Source organism: Salmo trutta, chromosome 35 (assembly GCF_901001165.1).
Source record: "Salmo trutta chromosome 35, fSalTru1.1, whole genome shotgun sequence".
NCBI lineage: Eukaryota > Metazoa > Chordata > Actinopteri > Salmoniformes > Salmonidae > Salmo > Salmo trutta.
The window spans coordinates 5108759-5136258 of NC_042991.1; the positions used below are offsets into that span (position 1 = coordinate 5108759).

General features: G+C 44.8%; 1 protein-coding gene across 5 annotated transcripts in view; it reads left to right on the forward strand.

Annotated features, from left to right (window-relative positions):
• LOC115174482 (1-phosphatidylinositol 4,5-bisphosphate phosphodiesterase beta-1) overlaps window positions 1–27500 on the forward strand; it is a 213001-nt gene that overhangs the window by 106816 nt on the left and 78685 nt on the right. For all 5 annotated transcript variants that reach the window (XR_003871785.1, XM_029733035.1, XM_029733036.1 and 2 more), the window contains exons 4-5: window positions 26620–26760; window positions 27425–27500. The exon at window positions 27425–27500 is cut by the window's right edge and continues 4 nt beyond it. Coding sequence is in view for 4 of the 5 variants with exons in the window: in XM_029733035.1 (XP_029588895.1) it covers window positions 26620–26760; window positions 27425–27500 (217 nt within the window). In the remaining variant the exon portion in view is untranslated. The remainder of the gene's footprint in view (window positions 1–26619; window positions 26761–27424) is intronic.

The following is a 27500-nucleotide window of genomic DNA, read 5'->3' on the forward strand; positions in this document are numbered from 1 at the left end:
TCAGGCTGTACCAGGACAGCAGGGCTGGGCTGTTTAAGCTAAGCTAATCATTGTAAAAGGCTAAATGATGACTACATTAATGTGCTAAATCATAATCACCCCCTTATGAGGATTACCAAAGGATGCTTCACATGATTACTCTGGATTTTGGGGACCAATTTGTGTTGTTTATGTGGATAGTTTTGCATCGCTCCTGTGATTTTGGCTTCTCTTAGAGGGAGGGAGGGAGGGAGGGAGGGAGGGAGGGCGAAAGAGAAAGGGAAAGAGAGAGGGAGAGATGTAGAGAATGGACTTTAGTGTATCTGATAGCTGCAGAGTGATTCAGAAGTACTGTTATTTTCTCCTCCAGACTTTGAACAATTTGCGATGGTGGGTGTCATGGTTTGCTGGAATGACATGGAACGACCCTCTACATGACAGACAGAAGCTATATTGGGACACCCCCAGGCCCCAGTCCCAGTGCTGTTACTGTTGGGGTGTTAGCACTGGTGCTAGAGGTAGGGTGAAGTTTCCCCTAGACCCTGAAGTTGGGTCAGTTTTGCATTTCCCCCCACTAATGGTTAAGGTTAGAATTTGGGGAGGGGAAGCTGATCCTAGGCCTGTAACTAGGTGAAACTTCACCCCGGAACCCCTTGCCACTACAGCTTTAAAACATCAGATACATCCCCTAACTTATGTGTTTGTTAATCTCTCGTGGACAGACCACGTAGACATAAATGGTACCGTAGCTCTGTCATGATGCAGCGGGATGTGTGAGATAACAAGCAGCATTAGTTTCGGTGCTTTGGACAAATCACTTATTTCACAGGTGAGAGCATCTTTTGAATTTCGGAAGGGGAGAGGACATTCGGCCCATAAGTTGCAAGGTCTTGGTTCCGGTTCTGATCCTTGTTTTATGTCTTCTTTAACACAGTGCTATTCACTGTGAACTAGGAACTGAAGTGGGGTTGCCAAAATATATTTGACTTTTTTTTTTATTGTTGTCGTGACTTTTCATTTTGATAAGATATGAAAATGCAATGAAGTTAAGGTTATTTGTTGATGTAAAAATCGAACTCTGCTGATTTTAAGGTTCGTCATTAGATTTGGGGTGGGGTCGCGAGAAATTGTTGGGAGAAAAAATGGGGTCTCCATCTGGTGAAAAAAAATGAGGTCCCCGCTGAAAAAGTTTGAATACCACTGTCTTAACACATATGGACCCAGAACCTAATCAAGCATCTGATCAATTACGAGAGACTTTGGTTCTGTGTTAACCGAGATTATGTGTTTGCAAGCGCTCAGTTAATAAGACAGGCCATTTCATGCTGTATGCTGTTAGACGGCTAGACTGGACATTTTTTGCATGGTTGCATAACCCAGCGAGCCATGTGAGATGTATTACAATAATAAGGACAAACCCTGCAGTCTGTGTAGAATGAGGTCATTTCTATGTAATGAGCACCAACATTTGACGTTCATAGGAGCTTGTCAAAATAGGTATCAAATGAAAGCTAAGAGTCTATATTTTTGAGAAATTAAGATATATCTGTAATACATTTTAAGACTTTTTCTGGTAGATGTTTTCTAAGACTTTTTCCATCTGTTTGACAATAAATCAAAGCCTTTGCTTATCCCTAATTGGTAGGATGGAAAGGCACCTAAAGGATTCTCAGACCATGAGAAACAGGATTTACTGGTCTGATGAAACCAAGATTGAACTCTTTGGCCTGAATGCCAAGCGTCACGTCTGGAGGAAACTTGGCCCCATTCCTACGGTGAAACATGGTGGTGACAGCATCATGGTGTGGGGATGTTTTTCAACAGCAGGGACTGGAAGACTGGTCAGGATAGAGGGAAAGATGAACGGAGCAAAGTACAGAGAGTTCCTAGAGTGCTCAGGACCTCAGACTAGGGCGAAGGTTCACCTTCCAACAGGACAACGACCCTAAGCACACAGCCAAGACAATGCAGAAGTGGCTTCGGGGCAAGTCTCTGAAAGTCCTTGAGTGGCCTAGCCAGAACCCGGACTTGAACCCGATCAAACATCTCTGGAGAAACCTGAAAATAGTTGTACAGCGATGCTCCCCATCCAACTTGACAGGTGTGCCAAGCTTGAGGCGTCATTCCAAAGAAGACTCAAGGCTGTAATCGCTGCCAAAGGTGCTTTAACAAAGTACTGAGTAAAGGGTCTGAATACTTATGTAAATGTGATATTTCAGTTTAAGTTTTTATACATTTGCAAAAAATTCTGTTTGACTTTTTGCTTGTAAGCAGGATTCAGGAGGATAGAGTTATGGTCAGATTTGCCAAATGGGGGGTAAGGGAGAGCTTTGTATGCGTTTCTGTGTGTGGAGTAAAGGTGATCTAGAGTTGTCTCCTCTAGTTGCACAGGTGACATGCTGGTAAAAATGAGGTAAAACGGATTTCAGTTTTCAATTTGCATTAAAATCACCGGCCACTAGGAGCGCCTCCTCTGGATCTGCATATTCTCGTTTTCTTATGGCCCAATACAGCTCGTTGAGTGTGGTCTTAGAGCCAGCATCGGTTTGTGTTGGTAAACAGACAGCTACGAAGAATATAGATGAAAACTCTCTTGGTAAATAGTGTGGTCTGCAGCTTATCGTGAGCTATTCAACGGGGTAGTCATTTATCACGATATCCTTACTTACAAAAATATTACCGTCACAAAAAGATCTCACCTTGTCTAGGGTATTTGGTTTTGTCTACATTTGGAAAGCTTACCGACAGTTTCCTTCAGGCCTGTCGTGACATTTTATTTTTTATCTGACATGTACTTTACTCACATAAAAAGTTTGGATGGAAACCGGGTTAGTGTGTAGAATAATAACCAAATATGCAAAGGAGGATATTGCATATTTCTACCTTTCTGTACCTATTTAGAATACATCACCATGAGGACAATGACATTAAAATCCAAAATTATGCATTACTGTGTAGTAGAGGGACCCGTGATGAAATCCCGTTACCACAATTCTGTTACTGGGTGTCAATCCACTTCACTTACTGCAGTTCATCAACCAAAAGAGATTTTTTCAAACTCAAGGTGTCATGTCATAGCTAGCGTCTGGCCAGTCCCCAACAACTGGATGTTCCGGTTTTCAGGGGAAATGGAAAGAGACCCTGTGATACGACTTCCGCTTTTGGACGTTAACAAGGCGACACGCCATCTTAACTCCTCCTCCACCTTTACTGGATCGGTCGAACCGGTTGAACAGTGCAGAAGAGAACCTCCCCCAACTGTTTTTTTTTTCTTCTTCTTGTCAAGACCAGCATGTAGGCGTCTAGTTTCAGGTGTTTTTTTTACGCCTGCTGCGTTACGTCATAGCGGACACCCCGTTCTTTATGCAGACATCTTTGAATCTTAGTTTTGGAGCAGATCGTTTTTGCAAAACGTGGTCACGTAAAAAAACAGGGAGATTTGACCGAAATTCTGTTACCAAACTTTTCACAGTAAACGTGTTTCTGGGAAATCTTCTATGAGAATTGTTAAAAGTAGTCATTGTGCGTAGAGTTGCATGGTTTGTTCAACTTTTAAATGAATGGTTTTTGTTTGGCATACATTTTAAGGGAAAAATCTCTCGGGAGAGTCTCAGCTTAAATCCGTTCCCGTGGAATTGCCCATGTCTAAACAGGTCTCAGTTAATGTATAACATTTGCTGCCCGCTCCAACAGAGTGGAACTCCAGCACTCCTGTGTCATCATTCTCTCCAGACCTGGGTTCAGATACTACTTGAAATCTCTCAAATACGTTGAGCTTTTGCTATTGCCTGCCTGAAGAGCCAGGTGGGCAGGTTTTTACTTTAAGACTGTCAGGCACAGAGACAGTACTTGAAATTCATTTGAAAAGTATTTCAACCCAGGTCTGTGTCTCTCTCTGTCATGACAATGTGTTGATTTTCTCTATTGTTATACAACGCTATTTAACCTTTTGGAGTCTTGGAGGAATTTCCTCTAACAAACCTAATAAACCAGATCGGTTCTGGTTAGAATCAATAGCGGTGTCATCTGGGCTGTAATCTGCACTGTGTCGCGCTGTGTTCTACTGACGCGTGTGAGTACACTGGGACTGTTTTGGAAGCTGGTCTATGTTGCTCTGTATTGAATGTGTGGATTATTGGGTTTGCTTTGTTTTTGGACAGAGAAAGGTCTGATATCTGCACTATGTCAACCTGTTTTGAGTGCTCTTGCATACACATTTTTTGTCATTTAGCAGACGCTCTTATCCAGAGCGACTAACAGCAAGTAGGCTACAATAGAGCACAGTTCATGTTGCCTTGTGCAGTTGTTTTCAATGCAGAGGAGTGATTGAAGCTATGGAGATGGTTGGGAGGTATACGGCCCTTTCTTGTTCCAAGGCCCAGACGGGATTGTTAGCTAGGTGGTATGGAAACAGCTCCAGGGGATCATATGTCTCTCAGCACCCCAGAGAGGAGCTACACAGCCTGGGGCTCCTGTGGGGAACAGGGCCCCTGATAAATGATTTACCCATGGCCCCTAACACAGGCCTAATGTAATTGTCTATCAGATCCCCACAGGAACACTCACTATAGCTCCCCCCAGGGGCTCTGGCAAGCAGCCAGGACAAAGCTCAACTCAACAATCACTCCCAGGCTGGGGGCTCACTCCACGAAGATGCTCCCTTGTTGCCTACCCTTCTGACAGGACTTTGTAGGTGTAAACCAGGGATTTTTCGACAGTCTTCATGGAGAGTTACTGGGTATCTTATAAAGGCTTTCCCTGCTGGTCAGAGCACGTGGTGTCATGCTGGCATAAATGATTCAGGAGACAGGCGCAGGAATGCGTAATATGGTTTTTATTCAAGCCCAAATTCCGGCGTGCCATGTAAATTCACGGGTACGAAGACCAAACGAACGCGTAACAAATCACAGGGTAGAAACCCAAAACAAAAGAGAGAGGAGTACCTCGAATAAATAACACACGCGCACAATGATTAACACATGGGACGAGACCTGTAATCATCTGCGCAATCCACAAGGGCACGAAAGCCAAAACACACAGCACAGGTACTCACATGACCAACGGACATTGTAACAATAATGGACAGCCCAAAGGAAACCAAAGGGCACACTTATACAAGTACTAGTCAGTGGGAATAGGGGACAGGTGTGCGGAATGAAAGTTCCGGAGGGATCCGTGACATATGGTTAAAGGGAAAAAAACTCCTGGCATTTACAATAGGTTGGTGAGTTTCCCTAAACCTCGTAGACAATGGACGAATGATGATCCTATATCCTACTGCTATGAACCTTCCAGGGAAGAGAAGGCTCCGTTACTGCAGCGATAATAAGTGTAGAAGATGTACCTGCCAAGTTCACGTCTCTCTGTGATTGACAGCTTTAGCTTGTCACGGGCCACCAGTCCCTCTAATGGAGGACGAAAGAGGGGAGGGGACACAATACCTGTAGAACACATGGCATACAGGAAGTGATCCAAATAACACAGAGGGAACGACCAAATATGTTGAAATTAAAACAATTTAAGTCAGGAACAACCCTGAGGCTAAGGGTAGATGGTCAGTTGACCTCAATGGTCGGCAGTGGAAAAGGAGAAGGTCAAATTCAGACATTGTCCTTGTCGTATTCCCCTTCTGGAAATATGTACCACTCTTTGGATCATCAATGTGCTCACTTTCAGTTTGTGCCTATGTGAATCCTAAGTAAACGTGAATCTCAGTTTGTTGTTTTGTCACTGAAGTACTAAGAGGGTGAAGTGATCTCTCTGAGACAGGCTGTCTGTGTGAGTCTCTGTGGTTGATTATTGACCAGGGTGTGGTCAGGCAGAAGAGAGGGAACTGGAGACACAATTTTATTGGAGGCCACAACATGAGTTCACTTAGTACATTTGAGGTCAGTTCAACTTGCTGTGCTCTTCGTTCTGGTTCTCACTCTGTCTCTCTCTTTGTCTCTCTCTCTCTCTTTCTCTCTCTCTCTCTCTCTCTCTCTCTCTCTCTCTCTCTCTCTCACAAATGTATCTGCCCTCCTCTCTCTCTACTTTCTCTTTTTCTAACCTCATTTCCCTTCTCTCTCTCTCTTGCTCTCTCTTGCTCTCTCTTTCTCTCTCGCTTACTCTTTATCTCTATTCTTTCTTTCTCTCTGTCTCTCTGTCTCTCTCTCTCTCTCTTCTCACCCTCTCTGCTCTCTGTCTGACCGATGTGGACATAGCCAGAGAGAATCATGCGTGCCGGGGTAGACTCCTTCCACCTCATCAAATCCGTTGGCTGCCCTTTCTGTCTTCCCTTCTCTATAACGCTGCTACACACACACACACACACACACACACACACACACACACATACACAGCGTGCTGGATGTCCATGCTGTGTCTGTGCCGATGGAGAGAAGGGAGTCTTTGATGACACCAACATGCCGCCTCGCCAAGATTCATAAGTAATTTAGACTCCGTGCATGTGTGTATGTGCGTACGCATGTGTGTGCCGCGTAAGTATGTGTGTGTAAACCCTGTCTACAGTCATGACCAGAAGCTGTGCAGCATCTTGGGTGTGTGTGTGTGCGTGTCAGAAAGGTTGCAGCCCAGCTAAAGCCCTAAGTCCCCATGTTCTCTCCTCTGAGTCTCTGTGTTCTATGCTGTGTGTGTGTGTGTGTGTGTGTATGTGTGTGTGTGTGCGTGTGCGTGCGCGTGCGTGTGTGTGCGTGTGTGTGCGTGCGTGTGTGTGTCCGTGTGTGTGCGTGCGTGCGTGAAGTGCCTCTGGTTGCCTCTGCTAGAATCTGTTAAGTATTCTCTGTCACTGCGTGCGAATGTTTGTTCGAGTATCATATTCTAGTGTGGCGTCTGGGTGTTGTGTCGAGAGTTCTCTGGCTTAGCTTGCTGGGGTTCTTGTATCTGAACCATGAAGGCATGTCAATGTAATGTTTTGTAGTATTTGTTAATGGATCATATTCTAGTTTCTTATTGGAGTGTTGTCTGAAGGGATCAGTGGTTTAGCTTGTGGCTTAGCTCTTTCCATGACATAGACTGACCAGGTGAATCCAGGTGAATCCAGGTGAAAGCTATGATCCCTTATTTATTTCACTTGTTAAATCCACTTCAATCAGTGTAGATGAAGGGGAGGAGACAGGTTGAAGAAGGATTTTTAAGCCTTGAGACAATTGAGACATGGATTGTGTATATATGCCATTCAGAGGGTGAAGCCTTTGGGTTTTTCACCCTCAATAGTTTCCCGTGTGTATCAAGAATGATCCAACACCCAAAGGACATCCAGCCAACTTGACACAACTGTTGGAACAATTGGAGTCAACATGGGCCAGCATCCCTGCGGAAAGTGTTTGACACCTTGTAGAGTCCATCTGGAAGTAGCATATCTCATTTTAAGTGCCAAACTTTCCTAGGACGTGTCTCTCTTGAGATATCAGTTACTACCAAAGTCTTTATTGTGTCTAAAATGTACAACACTATCCTGCTACTAAATCTCAAAGAAAGACGGCTTAATCCAGAATGGAGGAGTTTTATGTCCGCCTACAGGAGTTGAAGACAGGATTTGTCTTTAAAGCAATATAATTCAACTTTATTTCCATCTGAATGTCTGTGTCAGTGTGTCTGAGCCAGCTGGAAGTGATGACACAGTGGTACCCTGACCTGTTCACCGGACGTGCTTGTTGCACCCTCGACAATTACTATGATTATTATTATTTGACCATGCTGGTCATTTACGAACATTTTAACATCTTGACCATGTTCTGTTATAATATCCACCCGGCACAGCCAGAAGAGGACTGGCCACCCCTCATAGCCTGGTTCCTCTCTAGGTTTCTTCCTAGGTTTTTGGCCTTTCTCAGGAGTTTTTCCTAGGGAGTTTTTCCCAGCCACCGTGCTTCTTTCACATGCATTGCTTGCTGTTTGGGGTTTTAGGCTGGGTTTCTGTACAGCACTTTGAGATTTCAGCTGATGTACGAAGGGCTATATAAATAAATTTGATTTGATTTGATATTATAACACACTGATGTAATTGTTGCCTTTCAGTTGTCTGTTATAGTGGCTGGTGGCTCAACAACAAAAAACTACAAGAAAAACAATTGCTTCCATCTCGTCTCTGTATCACAGACAGACAGATTACAAACATATTTGTCGTCCACAACGTTCAATTTCCTCCTCATTTTTCAAACTGTCATATCTGGACGCCCGTCACTTGTATGGGTTTTATTCTATTATAAGACCTACAATTATTCTTAGAGACTGACTAAACCTCTAAACGGAACTGGTCGAGATGACCTTAGACTGCAATTAGAATGTTCAGAACCTGAAAAGAAATACACCAGCAAATCTATAATGAGTGTCTTGCAGGCGCACAATCGACAAAGTTCTGATCACGCTTGGTGAACTGAAACGTTTGCGGCATTTAAATTACAGTCGAAAAGGGAAACTTCTCAATAAAGACGGGCACCTCTCCCCTTGGGGGATGTTTCCTGATGCCACCGACGCCTTAACGCTCCCGTCAACCCCCCGCCATCCCCCCCCCACTGGCAGCCTCGGGGGACAATCCATCAAAACTTTGCAGCTAAGCGTCATTCATGAACTTCCTTTCTTGTCTAATATTTCCTCAGGGTACGCTCGCGTCAAATCCCTCTTCCACAAACCCCCCTGGTCACCCCTATCCCACCGGTGCCCCGCAGCCCTAAGACGAGTCATCAAAAAGATGAGGAGATGAAATGGCGTCCTGGACAGTGCGGAGGGCACGGAGACTAACTCCTTTGTGACCAATGCTTTGTGACAGAGATGACAGTTTTATGAGTTGATTTTGAGGACGGGGGAGATTTTCGGTCAGAATCTGTCAGACCCTCTCTGTGTTCTGCCCGGGGAACGTGTTTCTCTCTGATGACACGTTCAGCACCCTAAATGAGATGTCCATGGTATTTTATGTCGGAGGCTGGAGACGCGAGGCAGCCTGAATTATGGGGCTTCACTCGCTGCTCTGAGCCGTGGCCCCCACACACAGGACACCCACTCATCACTGAGAAAAGGGGGATGGGGGGAGGGTGAAAAGAAAGACATAAAGAGGGAATTGAATTGAGTGTGTGTAACAAAGAGGGATGCTGATCTATGATCAGTGTTGTATTATTCCCTTCTAATGGTGATGAGAAACTGATCCTAGGTCTGTGCCTATGAACAAACTCTACACGGTTCTTCATAGACATCTGACCTCAACAGAGGCTTTTGGCTGTGTAATGTGTCATCGGTCTGGTCTCCTGACATGCAGAACCACAACAGTTATTCCACAGAGTAGTCTTGGTTCAGCTTCTTATGGGAAACAATGTGTATCACACGTCACTTAGTTCACTTTTGAGTTGGTTTCTAACTCTTCAGTTGAGATAGGTGTTCATAGTTCATCTGGGAGCATGAATGGTGACGAGCAGAACATGTGAAAGCCAAGCCGTTTCTCTCAGACTTTAAAATGAAGGGCTGTCATCGTACGTTATGGTTTACGTCTGCCCTTTAGGAAATGGCTCTATACCCCATCACACAAACACACACTCCATCTCTTGCTGCTCTCGGTTAATCAAAAGACGGAATTGAAGATTTTGAAAAGCTCACGCAAGCTCCATAACACACACATACACACACACACACGCACGCATGCACACACACCCACCCACACCCACACACACACACACACACACACACACACACACACACACACACACACACACACACACACACACACACACATTCCACCCCACTGCCATCTCTTCACCCAACTCACACACACTGTGGTCAGTGACTCGTCAGCTGACAGATGAACAATTCCAAATCTGACCTTTTCCTCTCGGCCTTATGGGTCAATCTCTGCCTCGTGAAACAGCACCACCGAAGCAGTGAACTGAGTTATGACCAGAGAGAGAAAGAGGAGAGGAGAGAGAGCCAGCGGTGTCATTATGGCCAACATCTGCTCTCCTAGCCTCAACACCACAGTTTCAGGGGTCTCTTTAACTCTCGCTCACTCTCTCTCTTTCTCTATTCCCTTCCTCTTTCCTCTCACCTCTCTCTTTCTCCATCTACCCCTTTATCTCTCTCTACCCCTTTCTCTCTCTCTACCCCTTTATCTCTCTCTACCCCTTTATCTCTCTCTACCCCTTTATCTCTCTCTACCCCTTTCTCTCTCTACCCCTTTCTCTCTCTACCCCTTTATCTCTCTCTACCCCTTTATCTCTCTCTACCCCTTTATCTCTCTATCCCCCTTTATCTCTCTCTACCCCTTTATCTCTCTCTCTACCCCTTTATCTCTTCTCTACCCCTTTATTCTCTCTCTACCCCTTATCTCTCTCTACCCCTTTATCTCTCTCTACCCCTTTATCTCTCTCTACCCCTTTATCTCTCTCTACCCCTTTATCTCTCTCTACCCCTTTCTCTCTCTACCCCTTTATCTCTCTCTACCCCTTTATCTCTCTCTACCCCTTTCTCTCTCTCTACCCCTTTATCTCTCTCTACCCCTTTATCTCTCTCTACCCCTTTATCTCTCTCTACCCCTTCTCTCTCTCTACCCCTTTCTCTCTCTCTACCCCTTTATCTCTCTCTACCCCTTTATCTCTCTCTACCCCTTTATCTCTCTCTACCCTTTATCTCTCTCTACCCCTTTATCTCTCTCTACCCCTTTATCTCTCTCTACCCCTTTATCTCTCTCTACCCCTTTATCTCTCTCTACCCCTTTATCTCTCTCTACCCCTTTATCTCTCTCTACCCCTTTATCTCTCTCTACCCCCTTTATCTCTCTCTACCCCTTTATCTCTCTCTACCCCTTTATCTCTCTCTACCCCTTTATCTCTCTCTACCCCTTTATCTCTCTCTACCCCTTTATCTCTCTCTACCCCTTTCTCTCTCTCTACCCCTTTATCTCTCTCTACCCCTTATCTCTCTCTACCCCTTTATCTCTCTCTACCCCTTTATCTCTCTTACCCATTTATCTCTCTCTACCCTTTCTCTCTACCCCTTTATCTCTCTCTCCCCCTTTATCTCTCTCTACCCCTTTATCTCTCTCTACCCCTTTCTCTCTCTCTACCCCTTTATCTCTCTCTCCCCCTTTCTCTCTCTCTCTCTCTCTCTCTCTCTCTCTCTCTCTCTCTCAATTCAATTCAATTTGCTTTATTGGCATGACGTAACAATATACATATTGCCAAAGCTTATTTTGGATATTTACAATATAAAAAATAAATAAAAATGAGAATCAAAATTGTCAACGGGACAACAGTAACAACAATAACCAAGGGTCAAAATAACCATACATTCAACAATAACAATAATCATACAGTAGAGTACATGTGCAGGTTTATTGGTCTGTCAGACACTGTCCCTCAACTTATGGCAGGCAGCAATGTAGTGCGCTGCCAACACACAGCTCTCTGCGTCCTCCCCCAACAGGACGGGTAGCCTATTCTCATCAGAGAGATATTTGAAACCTGGTTTTATATTTTTGACATTTTGTCAGGAAATGCAGCTCCGTCTCAGGTTCTGCTGTGGTGCAGTGGTTGCACAGCCTTTCCTCTACAGGGAGCCAGGTTTTCCTGTGTCTACCCTTCTCAATGGCAAGGCTGTGCTCACTGAGCCTGTACATTGTCAAGGTTTTTCTAAGGTTTTGATCAGTAACCATCGTCAAATATTTAGCCATAGTGTACTGTCGATTTAGGGCCAGATAGCACTGCATTTTGCTTTGTGTTTGTGCTTGTGTTTCCCAATAAGCAATGTAGTTTTGTTTTGACTGTGTTGTAATTTGGTTTATTCTGATTGATTGGATGTTCTGGTCCTGAGGCTTCAGTGTGTTAGTAGAACAGGTTTGTGAACTCAGCCCCAGGACCAGCTGGATGAGGGGACTCTTTTCTTTGCTCAGCTCTTGGCATTGCAGGGCTTGGTAATGATATGAGAGGGGGTCACTGTATTTTAGATGTTTCCAAAACTTAATTGCTCTTTTTTGAGTTTTTATTATTAGTGGATATTGGCCTAATTCTGCCCTGCATGCATTGTTTGTAGTTTTCCTCTGGACATGTAGGAGAATCTTACAGAACTCTGCATGTAGGGTTTCAATGGGGTGTTTGTCCCATTTGATGAAATCTTGTTTTGCAAGTGGACCCCACACCTCGCTGCCATAAAGTGCAATTGGTTCAATGACATATTCAATTAGTTTTAGCCAAATTTTAATAGGTATTTCAATGTGAATTTGCTTTTTAATGGCGTAGAATGCCCTGCGTGCTTTCTCTCTCAGTTCATTCACTGCCTCATTAAGGTGTCCAGTTGAGCTTATTTTTAAACCTAAGTAATTGTAGTGTGTACAGTACTCTATATATTTTGTACCAATTGAGAACTTTGGTCTAATTCCCTGAGATCTGGATCTCCTCTGGAAAATCATTATTTTAGTCTTTTTGGGGTTTACTGCCAGGGCCCAGGTCTGGCAGTACTGCTCTAGCAGGTCCAGGCTCTGCTGTAGGCCATGTGCTGTGGGTGACAGCAGGCATAGGTCATCTGCGAAGAGTAGGTATTTAAGTTATGAATTGTGGAGACTAACACTCTCTCTCTCTCTCTCTCTCTCTCTCTCTTTATGTCTCTCCTCATCTCTATCTGTCAGGCTTGTCCTCTGTTCCAGTATACCCAGTCGACTCTGAAAATATTGTCTTAGTTAACTGCAGCAGAGCCAGATGTACGTTAACATTATCTGAGCCCCCATCACCATTCCTACGAATCACCCATGATATGAGAGAGACGGATCTGGAGTTTCTCAGTGTGGCTCAGCTGAGGAGGTGCTGTGAGGGAAACTGCAGAGCCAGAGCCAGAATGGAAGGAGACAGGGACTGTGGATATTAGGGTTGACTGCAAACAACCTGTTTGATCAGCTTACAGCTTTAAAGAGATGTCAGTTTGGAGTGTGTGTTGCAAAGCTGTGTGTGTCGCAGATGTGTGTGAGAGCAAGACATGCAAGATGGCGCCGACAGAGATGGTCGCCTCGCTTCGCGTTCTTAGGAAACTATGCAGTATTTAATTTTAAAATGTATTATTTCTTACATTGTTACCCCAGGAAATCTTAAGTCTTATTACATACAGCCGGGAAGAACTAATGGATGTAAGAGCAACGTCAAATTACCAACATTACGACCAGGAATACGACTTTCCTGAAGCGGATCATCTGTTTGGACCACCACCCAGGACAATGGATATGATCCTAGGTAGACGACCCAAGACAACGGTGCCGCAGAAGGGGCAGACAGAGCGGTCTTCTGGTCAGGCTCCGTAGACGGGCACATCGCTCACCGCTCCCGAGTATACTACTCGCGAATGTCCAGTTTCTTGACAACAAGGTAGACGAAATTCGAGCAAGGGTTGCCTTCCAGAAGAGACATCAGAGATTGTAACATTCTCTGTTTCACGGAAACATGGCTCTCTCGAGATACGTTATCAGAGTCGGTACAGCCACCCGGTTTCTTCACGCATCGCACCGACAGAAACAAACATCTCTCTGGTAAGAAGAAGGGCGGGGGTGTATGCCTTATGATTAACGACTCGTGGTGTAATCATAACAACATACAGGAACTTAAGTCCTTTTGTTCACCTGACCTAGAATTCTTTACAATCAAATGCTGACCACATTATCTACCAAGATAATTCTCTTCAATTATAATCACAGCCGTGTATTAATCATGGCAAGGCAACAGGAAACATGACCAAATACAAACAGTGTAGCTATTCCCTCCGCAAAGCAATCAAACAAGCTAAGCATCAGTATAGAGACAAGGTAGAGTCGCAATTCAACGGCTCAAACACAAGACGTATGTGGCAGGGTCTACAGTCAATCACGGATTACAAAAAGAAAACCAGCCCTGTCGCGGACACCAACGTCTTGCTCCCAGACAAATTAAACAACTTCTTTGCTCGCTTTGAGGACAATACAGTGCCACTGACACGGCCCGCTACCAAAACCTGCGGGCTTTCCTTCACCGTGGCCAACATGAGTAAAACATTTAAACGTGTTAATCCTCGCAAGGCTGCCGGTCCAGACGGCATCCCTAGCTGCGTCCTCAGAGCATGCACAGACCAGCTGGCTGGTGTGTTTACGGACATATTCAATCAATCCCTATCCCAGTCTGCTGTGCCCACATGCTTCAAGAGGGCCGTTGTTCCTGTTCCCAGGAAAGCTAAGGTAACTGAGCTAAACGACTATCGCCCCGTAGCACTCACTTCTGTCATCATGAAGTGCTTTGAGAGACTAGTCAAGGCTCATATCTCCTCCACCCTACCTGATACCCTAGACCCACTCCAATTTGCATACCGCCCCAATAGGTCCACAGACGACGCAAACGCAATCACACTGCACACTACCCTAACCCATCTGGACAAGAGGAATACCTATGTAAGAATGCTGTTCATCGACTACAGCTCAGCATTTAACACCATAGTACCCTCCAAACTCGTCATTAAGCTCGAGACCCTGCTCAGGTATAAAAGACAACTATACAATTCTTATCTAAACATACAAGAGCAGACAGAAACAACAAGACCCAGAGTTCTGGGTACAAAACAAATATTACAAAACAAAACATACAGAAGAAGGACAGGTAGAAAGAAAGAGGGTAGATGTCACCCCCCCCCCACTTATTCCCCCCCTTTATCCCCCCTATTCCCCTCCCGACTGCTCGGGTGGCGGGGCCAGCACACGCTGCCCAAAGGTAGATTCAAATATTACAATTGAGAGTGCGTTAAAAAGTACAAATTCACAGCGCCGACTGGTCAAGTAAGAGAGGAAAGGCTGCCAGATTTGATCAAATGTAGATAATTTATTGTTCAGAATATATCTAATTCTTTCTAAGTGTACAGTGTTTGCCAATTCGCTGAGCCATGATGTGGTAGAGGGCGCTTCCCTCCTTTTCCAAAACAACAAGATACATTTTTTTGCCGAAATGAGACTGTAAGAGATTAGTTGTTTTTGGGAGTTGGTTAATCCGTTTAGGGAATCGGACACTCCCAGGATTATCATAAGCGGGTCTGGGTCTATTGAAGTTTCCAGAACTTCAGAGAGGATCCCAAATTCCACACCAATACCCATACAAGTTAGAGCATAGGGCAAAGCAGTGGAGTAGTGTACCCTGCTCAGCCTGACATTTATCACACATAGGGGATGTACCAGGAAATATCCTATGCAGTTTGGTTTTGGAGTAGTGTAATCTGTGTAATACCTTGAATTGTATGAGACGATGTCTGGAGTTAATGGAGCAGGTGTGGATATACTCCAAGCTGTCCTCCCAGTCTGACACAGAAATGTCAGTCCCTAGTTCTTCCTCCCATTTTGCCTTAATGGCATCAGTAGAGGGTGTGCTAACAGATTGAAAAGCGTCATATAGACGAGATATCAGTTTGTCTGAGATGGGGCATCTTTTTAGGGAAGGGAAGGTTTAGCGTTCCCAAATGTTGGGAGGTGTTTTCTGGCTTTAAAGCTGTGAGTTGGAGAATATCTAGCTTTAAAGTTGTGAGTTGGAGAATATCTAGCTTTAAAGCTGTGAGTTGGAGAATATCTAGCTTTAAAGCTGTGAGTTGGACAATATCTAGCTTTAAAGCTGTGAGTTGGAGAATATCTAGCTTTAAAGCTGTGAGTTGGAGAATATCTAGCTTTAAAGCTGTGAGTTGGAGAATATCTAGCTTTAAAGCTGTGAGTTGGAGAATATCTAGCTTTGAAGCTGTGACTTGGAGAATATCTGGCTTTAAAGCTGTGAGTTGGAGAATATCTAGCTTTAAAGCTGTGAGTTGGAGAATATCTGGCTTTAAAGCTGTGACTTGGAGAATATCTAGCTTTAAAGCTGTGAGTTGGAGAATATCTAGCTTTAAAGCTGTGAGTTGGAGAATATCTAGCTTTAAAGCTGTGAGTTGGAGAATATCTGGCTTTAAAGCTGTGAGTTGGAGAATATCTAGCTTTAAAGCTGTGACTTGGAGAATATCTGGCTTTAAAGCTGTGAGTTGGAGAATATCTAGCTTTAAAGCTGTGAGTTGGAGAATATCTAGCTTTAAAGCTGTGAGTTGGAGAATATCTAGCTTTAAAGCTGTGAGTTGGAGAATATCTAGCTTTAAAGCTGTGAGTTGGAGAATATCTAGCTTTAAAGCTGTGAGTTGGGAGAATATCTAGCTTTAAAGCTGTGAGTTGGAGAATATCTAGCTTTAAAGCTGTGACTTGGAGAATATCTAGCTTTAAAGCTGTGAGTTGGAGAATATCTAGCTTTAAAGCTGTGACTTGGAGAATATCTAGCTTTAAAGCTGTGAGTTGGAGAATATCTAGCTTTAAAGCTGTGACTTGGAGAATATCTAGCTTTAAAGCTGTGACTTGGAGAATATCTAGCTTTAAAGCTGTGAGTTGGAGAATATCTAGCTTTAAAGCTGTGAGTTGGAGAATATCTAGCTTTAAAGCTGTGACTTGGAGAATATCTAGCTTTAAAGCTGTGACTTGGAGAATATCTAGCTTTAAAGCTGTGACTTGGAGAATATCTGGCTTTAAAGCTGTGAGTTGGAGAATATCTAGCTTTAAAGCTGTGAGTTGGAGAATATCTAGCTTTGAAGCTGTGACTTGGAGAATATCTGGCTTTAAAGCTGTGAGTTGGAGAATATCTAGCTTTAAAGCTGTGAGTTGGAGAATATCTGGCTTTAAAGCTGTGAGTTGGAGAATATCTAGCTTTAAAGCTGTGAGTTGGAGAATATCTAGCTTTAAAGCTGTGAGTTGGAGAATATCTAGCTTTAAAGCTGTGACTTGGAGAATATCTAGCTTTAAAGCTGTGAGTTGGAGAATATCTAGCTTTAAAGCTGTGAGTTGGAGAATATCTAGCTTTAAAGCTGTGACTTGGAGAATATCTAGCTTTAAAGCTGTGAGTTGGAGAGTAGAGGAGCGGGGCACTGTCATGCTTTATAAAAAGGATGCACACGAGGGAAGAGGAAGAACGTCTCTCCTGCTCTAACCTAAGAGAGCTCTACACTTCTAAAATGTTGCACAACTGATCTAGCTGACGCATCACGGCTTACTGAGACAGCAACAGGGCAGAGAGATGGAGAGAGAGAAAGAGAGGGATGGATGGATGGAGGGAAAGGCTGTTTAGAAACATCAAGCCTGTAGTAGACCGTAATAAAGGAGGGAAGAGGAGGGAGAGAGAGGTGAATCAAAGGAGAGCTGGTAACAGGTAACTTATGTCTGCTGCTTTCACAACAATGGGATGTTTAGCTGGTATGAGGAAATATCTTAATATTAATTGAGGAGGAGGCGTCGGTTTAATGTAACAGATGAAATACAATGGGAACCAATCAGGTGGAAGTGAATGGTAGAAAATGGTTCATTGAATCACTTATAGCACACACATGCAATCATTCTGTCTTCTGTGTAGACACACACACTACTCATCACCGACAGTAATTTAAATCCCTCGGAGATCAGAGGAAAGCCAATGTGTGTAATGGCTGTGAAAGCCTGCCTGGGAGCAGCCACGCTAGCCGCTAATCCTCCACTTGTACACACCACATCAGTCCCTCCCTCGCTACTTCGCTAGCTACTATGTTAGATCCAGCCTTATAACGTTGACTAAGTCACTGGCAAACGGTAAAAAAGCGCCTACGTCAAATCAAACATTGATCCAAATGTGGTTCTTATTTCCTTTCGGGTTTTTTTCCCCACCCTGCAGTCGTCTTTTCTTTCTTCCGATCTGTTCGTTCTCTTACTGCTACACCGTCAGCTGTAAGCCTGAGCGACTGCAGTGATTTTAGCAGGCAATGATTTGCTTCCGCCGATCCAACTGTTGTTTAATTTAATAGCCTTACTTGACTGATTATCAGATATCGGGGGTGAGTTGTATTGGCAGCTGCTGTACTGATTTTGTTTAACGATTCACATCAAATGAGTTACAGACGGATGGTAGCCTACCTCTAAACGACTTATTACCACACACATGCGCGCACACACACACACACACGCACAGACACACACACACGCGCACACACACACACACACACACACACACACACACACACACACACACACACACACACTCTCACACACACACGCACACACACCCACACACACACACACACACACACACACACACACACACACACACACACACACACACACACACATCCCACATCTGAATGTCTTATTGTAGAATCGCAGTAATCCCCTAGTGAGGAATGCTTTTACTTGCAGTAATCATTCACCTGTTTGGGACTCTTGTGAGTATATATAAGGTTTGAAGGAACTTGTGCGTGTGTGTGTGTGTGTGTGTGCGTGCGCGTGTCTGTGAGAAAGTGCGTGCGTGTTTGTGAGCGTGCGTCAGGCTCTGTGTGTGTAGTGTGTGTCTCTGATTATAATGAACGTCACTTGCGGGAAGTGAAGCAGGCTGGGAGAGAAACGCTGGTCTCATAGTCATAATTGGAATCAATGTTTCTGTGCACTACTCTCCTCCACTGAGTTATGAGGTGACTAATGTTTAAAACATGCTCTGCAGACGCAGCATGACCTTCTTGAATAAAACACTGCACTACGAAGGGATGGGATGGAGGGAGGTAAAGGAGTGAAATATGAAGGGATGGAGTGAAATAAAGGAATGAAATACGAGGGGATGATGGAATGACGGTATATGTGAGTGGACAAAGCCATCAATCACGTGACACCATTCATTCCTATGTGAAGACTCAACAGCGCGTTGAAGCCAAATTCGTGGCGACGTAGCGTGCACAGTTTGAGCTACACCAGGAAGTGATGTTGCAGGCTATCTCAGTGCTGCCCCCTCTCATTAACATGTTCAAACACACACACCCACACACACATTCTGAATATGGGGCCAAGGAAGTCTTGGGGCGGCACAATGAATTACCCATAATTCCTTTCTCCAACTACCCCAGGCGTTTTTTGTCCCAACCCATGATCTTGCTGCTCCGCTAGTGAACAAGGCTAGCCACCGGCAGGACTGCTGCTAGGACAGGCCAGTTATACCACAACAATAAGACGGTTGTTTGTTGTTCCAGGTTAGCCTGAGTGCCAGTCTGTTTGTGCTATCGTGCCAACTCCTTGTCACTCAGCTTGACAAGGACAGCAACAGAGTTGGCAAAAGCACACAAACAGATCTGGGACCAGGCTAGTTTCACCCAAAGAGGAAAAACAAAAAGAAACTTTGTCATATTTGACATTCTTCAAACCAACATTTGAGTCAATAGATGTTCCTTAGGGGCATCCAGACCTGAAACCTTCAGGTTAACTTTGAGAGGTTTTGACAAGTATTGACCCAAACATTTAGTTTGAGATCCACGTATTACGAGAATACCAGTGGGCTGGAGTTTCTTCTTAAAACCCAGAACTCGTACCTGGAATCCTCAGAAACCTCCCCGCCGTGGTGAATCCTAATGTGAAGCCAACGTTGCTCTTATAATGAACTAACATGAAAGAGTCCGTACGAAGAGAAGAGGTCAGCTGTGTAGAGGTATGATGTGAGGTCTGGAGGTGAATCATTTACAGCAGTGACTGCATCTGGATAACGAGGGAAATGATGGATAACGAGGGAAATTAAAGCTACATGAATCATCAGATGAGTATTAGAGAAACAGGTAGATGTGCTGGATGAACTATTCATCAGAAAAGGAGTGAGGAGAAGTACGAGGTTAGGAGACAGCCCGCAGACGGACACTATCGCTCTCTCTCTAAGCTGTGTGTGTGTGTGGGGGGGGATTGTGCCAATGGGCGGGCGGGCGGGCATGTGTGTGTGTGGGGATTGTGCCAATGGGCGGGCGGGCATGTGTGTGTGTGGGGATTGTGCCAATGGGCGGGCGGGCGGGCGGGCGGGCGTGTGGGGATTGTGCCAATGGGCGGGTGGGCGTGTGTGTGGGGATTGTGCCAATGGGCGGGCGTGTGTGTGGGGATTGTGCCAATGGGCGGGCGGGGCGTGTGTGTGGGGATTGTGCCAATGGGCGGGTGGGCGTGTGTGTGGGGATTGTGCCAATGGGCGGGCAGGCGGGCGTGTGTGTGGGGATTGTGCCAATGGGCGGGTGGGCGTGTGTGTGGGGATTGTGCCAATGGGCGGGCAGGCGGGCGTGTGTGTGGGGATTGTGCCAATGGGCGGGCGGGTGTGTGTGTGGGGATTGTGCCAATGGGCGGGCGGGTGTGTGTGTGGGGATTGTGCCAATGGGCGGGCGGGCGGGCGTGTGTGTGAGGATTGTGCCAATGGGCGGGCGGGCGTGTGTGTGAGGATTGTGCCAATGGGCGGGCGGGCGTGTGTGTGAGGATTGTGCCAATGGGCGGGCGGGCGGGCGGGCGGGCGTGTGAGGATTGTGCCAATGGGCGGGCGGGCGTGTTTGTGGGAATGCACACAGGTGTGTATCTGTGTGTGCTTGCGCACACTGGCTGGCCAGTGTGTGTGTGTGTGTGTGTGTGTGTGTGTGTGTGTGTGTGTGTGCGTGCGTGCGTGCGTGTGTGTGTGTTGTGGTGACAGGTAAGTGTTCGTGACAGCCCAGGGAGCAGGGAAGGCAGCATCACCCTGCTAAGAGGACCACCTCCCCTGTACTGAAGTAATAAATGACTGAACACTGTGTTCCCACGCTACAGCTGTCAGCTAGCCACACACACACACACACCAAAGTGATGCATTGCACACACGCCTTCTTTCACAGTCACACCATCATCCCACACACCTCTGCACACACACAATTCTCTCTCTCTATGTACTGTATCTCTCTTTTCCTCTCAAACACACACACAGAAATTGGCTTGAAGGGGTAATACGCACCCCCCCCCCCATCGCCGCGGCTACAGGACCCTCAGGCATACCTCCAAATGCTCCCACAATACACCAGCACTAATTAAATCTCAGGTCTATTCTCCTCAACTCTCCTCTCCTTTCTCTCTCCTCCTCCCTCTCTCCTCTCCTTTATGTGTCTAAACAGCATTTGCCTGCCTCTCTCTTTTTGTATCTCTGTCTAGCTCTTTCTATGTGTCTCTCTCTTTCTCACTCTCTCTCTCACTCACTTTTTCTCTCTCTCTCTCACTCTCTCTTTCTCTCTCTCCCTCTCTCTCTCTCTCTCTCTCTCTCTCTCTCACTCTCTCTCGTCTCTCTCTCTCTCTCTCTCTCTCTCTCTCTCTCTCTCTCTCTCTCTCTCTCTCTCTTTCTCTCTTCTCTCTCTGACCAACACACAGTCAGCTATAGAGGTATGGAGATGAGCTTGTCTTTTCCTGTAACATCTACAAAAGGCATCCAATACAATATCAAAAGGCTCCACTGTTCAAACAACAACAAACCATCAATGAAATATGCATTTGATTCTCTGACGGATCGAACAGGTCTCCACTCCATGCTTTTTAGCACAACTGTCTGTCTGTCTGTCTGTCTGTCTGTCTGTCTGTCTGTCTGTCTGTCTGTCTGTCTGTCTGTCTGTCTGTCTGTCTGTCTGTCTGTCTGGCTGTCTGGCTGGCTGTCTGTCTGTCTGTCTGTCTGTCTGGCTGGCTGGCTGGCTGGCTGGCTGGCTGGCTGTAGTCCAGGTAGAGATCTGTTGAGGCTGCTTTCAGCGGAGGTTGCCGTTGCCATTCATTTGCAGGGAGTGCTACTATACTGTATTTCTAGTCGAGATGCAGAGCACCTGCTTACAGTATACTGTCTCTCCATCTCTCAATGTCCTTCATACAGTATTCTGTCTCTACATCTATCAGTATCCTGCATACAGTATACTGTCTCTCCATCTCTCAATGTCCTTCATACAGTATTCTGTCTCTACATCTATCAGTATCCTGCATACAGTATACTGTCTCTCCATCTCTCAATGTCCTTCATACAGTATTCTGTCTCTACATCTATCAGTATCCTGCATACAGTATTCTGTCTCTCCATCTCTCAATGTCCTTCATACAGTATACTGTCTCTCCATCTATCAGTATCCTGCATACAGTATTCTGTCTCTCCATCTCTCAATGTCCTTCATACAGTATACTGTCTCTCCATCTCTCAATGTCCTTCATACAGTATTCTGTCTCTCCTTCTATCAGTATTCTGCATACAGTATTCTGTCTCTCCATCTATCAGTATCCTGCATACAGTATTCTCTCTCCTTCTATCAGTATCCTGCATACAGTATTCTGTCTCTCCATCTATCAGTATCCTGCATACAGTATACTGTCTCTCCATCTATCAGTATCCTGCATACAGTATTCTGTCTCTCCATCTATCAGTATCCTGCATACAGTATTCTCTCTCCTTCTATCAGTATCCTGCATACAGTATTCTGTCTCTCCATCTATCAGTATCCTGCATACAGTATTCTGTCTCCTTCTATCAGTATCCTGCATACAGTATTATGTCTCTACATCTATCAGTATCCTGCATACAGTATTCTGTCTCCTTCTATCAGTATCCTGCATACAGTATTCTGTCTCTACATCTATCAGTATCCTGCATACAGTATTCTGTCTCTCCATCTCTCAATGTCCTTCATACAGTATACTGTCTCTCCATCTCTCAATGTCCTTCATACAGTATTCTGTCTCTCCATCTATCAGTATCCTGCATACAGTATTCTGTCTCTCCATCTATCAGTATCCTGCATACAGTATTCTCTCTCCTTCTATCAGTATCCTGCATACAGTATTCTGTCTCTCCATCTATCAGTATCCTGCATACAGTATACTGTCTCTCCATCTATCAGTATCCTGCATACAGTATTCTGTCTCTCCATCTATCAGTATCCTGCATACAGTATTCTCTCTCCTTCTATCAGTATCCTGCATACAGTATTCTGTCTCTCCATCTATCAGTATCCTGCATACAGTATACTGTCTCTCCATCTATCAGTATCCTGCATACAGTATTCTGTCTCTCCATCTATCAGTATCCTGCATACAGTATTCTGTCTCTCCATCTATCAGTATCCTGCACACAGTATACTGTCTCTCCATCTATCAGTATAGTAAAGGTAGACACAGAATAGGTTTTTTATTGTCACATACACCAGATAGGTGCAGTGAAATGTGTTGTTTTACAGGGTCTGCCATTGTAAAACGGCGCCTTTGGAGCAAATTAGGGTTACGTGCCTTGGTCAAGTTTTTTCACCTCGTCGACTCATGTATTTGAACCAGCAACCTTTAAAATACTGGCACAACACTCTAACCGCTAGACTACCTGCCGCCCTAAGGCTAGAAGAATGTCTGCCATGGTCTCAAGATAATTCCGGACAGTTCTAGTAATAATGGCTTGCTCTAGTTAAAACAACATATTCTATGCAGCATCATCTAACTTTGATATATGCTTCATGTAGAATGGAAGAATTTTGCTCTCGGCACGTCTGAGAGACTGCAGCCGTGAGATGTTTCTAGAACCATCCATCTCCCAGACTTCTCTACACTACAGTAATCAGTAGGGAATTAAACTTGTCTTAGACACCTTTTCCAAGAACCAAGGTCTCTTAAGAAATGAAACCTGTCTTTGCATTTGACTAAAAGCATTGAGGTGTTGGAAGTTCGTCAGACACTGTTCGTCAGAGAGTGTGTGTGTGTGTGCGTATGTTTGTATGTGTGTTTTGAAATTGCACTAGACAGTCTGTGTGTGTGCCTGTGGTTTGAACATTTGTCAAACCAACTTGGTTGCCAGAAGAGTAAGAATCTCAAACAGAAGAAAAATATTGCTTCTGAAAAGTTCACTCTAATACTAATGGGCGCCTCTGAGCTGGGGGATTTGGAGGGCGTTGGGGGACATGTAGGGGACATTCATCAGTGTGACACAGCACAGAATGCTCTTTGTTTGATTGGGCAAATTAGTGGGGAACTAATTTGCTTCCGCTGCAAAATCTTTTACAGACTCTTTTTGTTGGTGTTAATTGACCTCGTTGAACCACTTTGTATTCTGCCCTGATGTCAGACAAATGGGAGAGAAAATATCATTGTTATTCATTTCTGGTGCCTCGGAGGCAGTGCCCAGTTGCTCTATGCTGGTTTGCATTTAAGACGAGTGGTTGTGTGTGTATGTTTCCGTAGGGATATATGGTTTATAATGTGTATTTACACTGCAACGGACAAACAACTCCAGTGAATGTGGAGGTATCTCAGTTCAGGCCCTCACTAGTATGCCGTCAATAACCAGTGGGACAAACTGGGTATTGAACCCAGTCTTTTGCATGCCCCAGGACTGTGTTATCCAACTGAGCTAAAGCCTAGGAATAACTTTTATGAGGTAATACAAGTGTCACGGTCTCAGGCAAGCATAGTTGTAGTTATATAAGTTACATATACGCATCCCGCAGGCCTACTTTACCCAACCACCTCGGGTGCTGTACAGACACATTGCAATGCCCTGGTGAATCCACAGGCAGCATCATATACGCCATGCATTTACCACCTGCAGCCATTCATAACGACATACTGTCCGTTCATTACTTAGACATTAATGATGATTATTCATGAAGCGGAGGGCATGTTGTCCGGACCTCTGGCAGTCTCTATGGGGCTGCCGCAGGGTTCAGTTCTCAGGCCGTCTCTCTTCTCTGTTTACATCAATGATGTCGCTCTTGCTGCTGGTGATTCTCTGATCCACCTCTACGCAGACGACACCATTCTGTATACTTCTGGCCCTTCTTTGGACTCTGTGTTAACTAACCTCCAGACGAGCTTCAATGCCATACAACTCTCCTTCCGTGGCCTCCAACTGCTCTTAAATGCAGGTAAAACTAAATGCATCCTCTTCAAACGATCGCTGCCCACACCTACCCACCCGTCCAGCATCAATACTCTGGACGGTTCGGACTTAGAATATGTGGACAACTACAAATACCTAGGTGTCTGGTTAGACTGTAAACTCTCCTTCCAGACTCACATTAAGCATCTCCAATCCAAAATTAAATCTAGAATCGGCTTCATATTTCGCAACAAAGCATTCTTCACTCATGCTGCCAAACATACCCTCGTAAAACTGACCATCCTACCGATCCTCGACTTCAGTGATGTCATTTACAAAATAGCCTCCAACACTCAACTCAACAAATTGGATGCAGTCTATCACAGTGCCGTATATTTTGTCACCAAAGCCCCATATACTACCCACCACTGCGACCTGTACGCTCTCGTTGGCTGGCCCTCGCTTCATACTCGTCGTCAAACCCACTGGCTACAGGTTATCTACAAGTCTTTGCTAGGTAAAGCCCCGCCTTATCTCAGCTCACTGGTCACCATAGCAGCACCCACCCGTAGCACGCGCTCCAGCGAGTATATCTCACTGGTCACTCCCAAAGCCAATTCCTTCTTTGGCCGCCTTTCACTGAAGCTGGAGACTCATATCTCCCTCACTAGATTTAAGCACCAGCTGTCAGAGCAGCTCACAGATCACTGCACCTGTACATAGCCCATCTGTAAATAGCCCATCCAACTACCTCTTCCCCATACTGTATTTATTTATTTATCTTGTTCCTTTGCACCCCAGTATCTCTACTTGCACATTCATCTTCTGCACAACTATCACTCCAGTGTTTAATTGCTATATTGTAATTACTTCGCCAACATGGCCTATTTATTGCCTTACCTCCCTTATCTTACCGCATTTGCATACACTGTATGTAGACTTTTTCTACTGTATTATTGACTGTAAGTTTGTTTATTCCATGTGTAACTCTGTGCTGTTGAATGTGTCGAACTGCTTTGCTTTATCTTGGCCAGGTCGCAGTTGTAAATGAGAACTTGTTCTCAACTAGCCAACCTGGTTAAATAAAGGTGAAATAAATAAAATAAAAATTAAATCGTCCCCCAGGTAATGTCATGCTTGGTGACAGCTTGGTGTGTGTGTGTGTGCGTGCGCGTGTCTGTGTGTGCGTGTGCGCATATATGTGAGTCACTGCGTGCGTGTGTGTGTGTGTGTGTGTGTGTGTGTGTGTGTGTGTGTGTGTGTGTGTGTGTGTGTGTGTGTGTGTGTGTGTGTGACATCTTAGCTGATGTTAAGAGAATATGCTGAACCCCGCAGGTCCCATTGGGCTGATGATGATGATGATGCGTTGACACTCTTCATGGTCTACTCCCGAAGTCATATCTCTCACTGATCAGTTACATTCTCAGGAAGTCAAATCGTGATTGGTTGATTGGGCTGTTGTTGTCATTGCCACAGTACCAGACGGTGGGAGTCATCTCTTCCTGCTACTTCCTGAGTTTGGGCTTCCAGCAGCAACTGCAAAAAAATATGTTTCGTTTTCACGTACACTGGATAGGTGCAGTGAAATGTGGTGTTTTACAGGGTCGGCCATAGTAGTACGGCACCTGGAGCAAATGAGGGTTAAGTGCCTTGCTCAAGGACACGTCAATGGATTTTTATTCTTGTCGGCTCAGGTATTCAAACCAGCGACCTTTCGGTTAGTGGCCCAACGCTCTAACCGCTAGGCTGAAGTCAGACACAGTGGGGGGTAATTCTGGGAAGGTGCTAGAGCTGCAGTGGCTGTGTTATTAATGACACGCTTTCGTGAAGGTTTAAAAGTGTACGTATGTGATGAAAATGAATTTAAAGGTGTTTCCTCTGAGTGTGTACTATGCAAATCTGTGTGAGCTCCTAACGTTGGGCTGCCAACGAAGAAGGGTTAATTAAGGCTAGAGTTATTGCGTCATTGACATGTTACTCATCTGTTGTGTGGTCTGTGTAGGACATGAAGCTACGAGAGCTGCTGGACGTGAGCACCCTGGTGGGGAAGATGGAGAACAGGATGCTGACGGTGGTGAGCGGACCAGACATGGTCAACATCACATACCTCAACTTCATGGCCTTCCAGGAGGAGATCGCCAAGGTAAGTAAACATGAATAATCCACTTATTACAGAGGAATAGGGCTTTAGTACACATGAATAAGGGCTTTGGTACACATGAATAATGCCTTTATTAGTCATGAATAGGGCTTATTAAAGATGAATGGGGCTTTATTAAACATGAATAAGGACTTTATTAATCATGAATAGGGATTTATTAAACATGAATAGGGTTTTATTAAACATGAATAGGGCTTTATTAAACATGAATAAGGACTTTATTAATCATGAATAGGGATTTATTAAACATGAATAGGGTTTTATTAAACATGAATAAGGACTTTATTAATCACAAATAGGGCTTTATTAAACATTAATCAGGACTTTATTAATCATGAACAGGGCTTTATCAAACATGAATAAAGGATTTTTTTAAGGTTTATTTGATTTAGTTGATGTCAACATCAGTTAAGTCTCTTAGGCGGTTGGCCAAAGTGCTTATAACTAATTAATTAATAACTAAGCTATTTCAGTCCATGCAGTGTGAGTTAGTTAAGCTTGTTAGACTTACACTGAACCCGTCATTCCTCCAGTGTATAATTATAAGGTCTGGTGTGTGGGTGGCTAGTTTGCACCTCCAATCGATCCTCGCGACTGTGTTTCTTCCTTCTGACGGAGTGTGTATGTGTGTGTTCTTCCGGTGCAGGAGTGGGCTGAAGAGTTGTTTGGCCTGGCGTCTAACCTGCTGGCCCAGAACATGTCCAGAGAAGCATGCCTGGAGA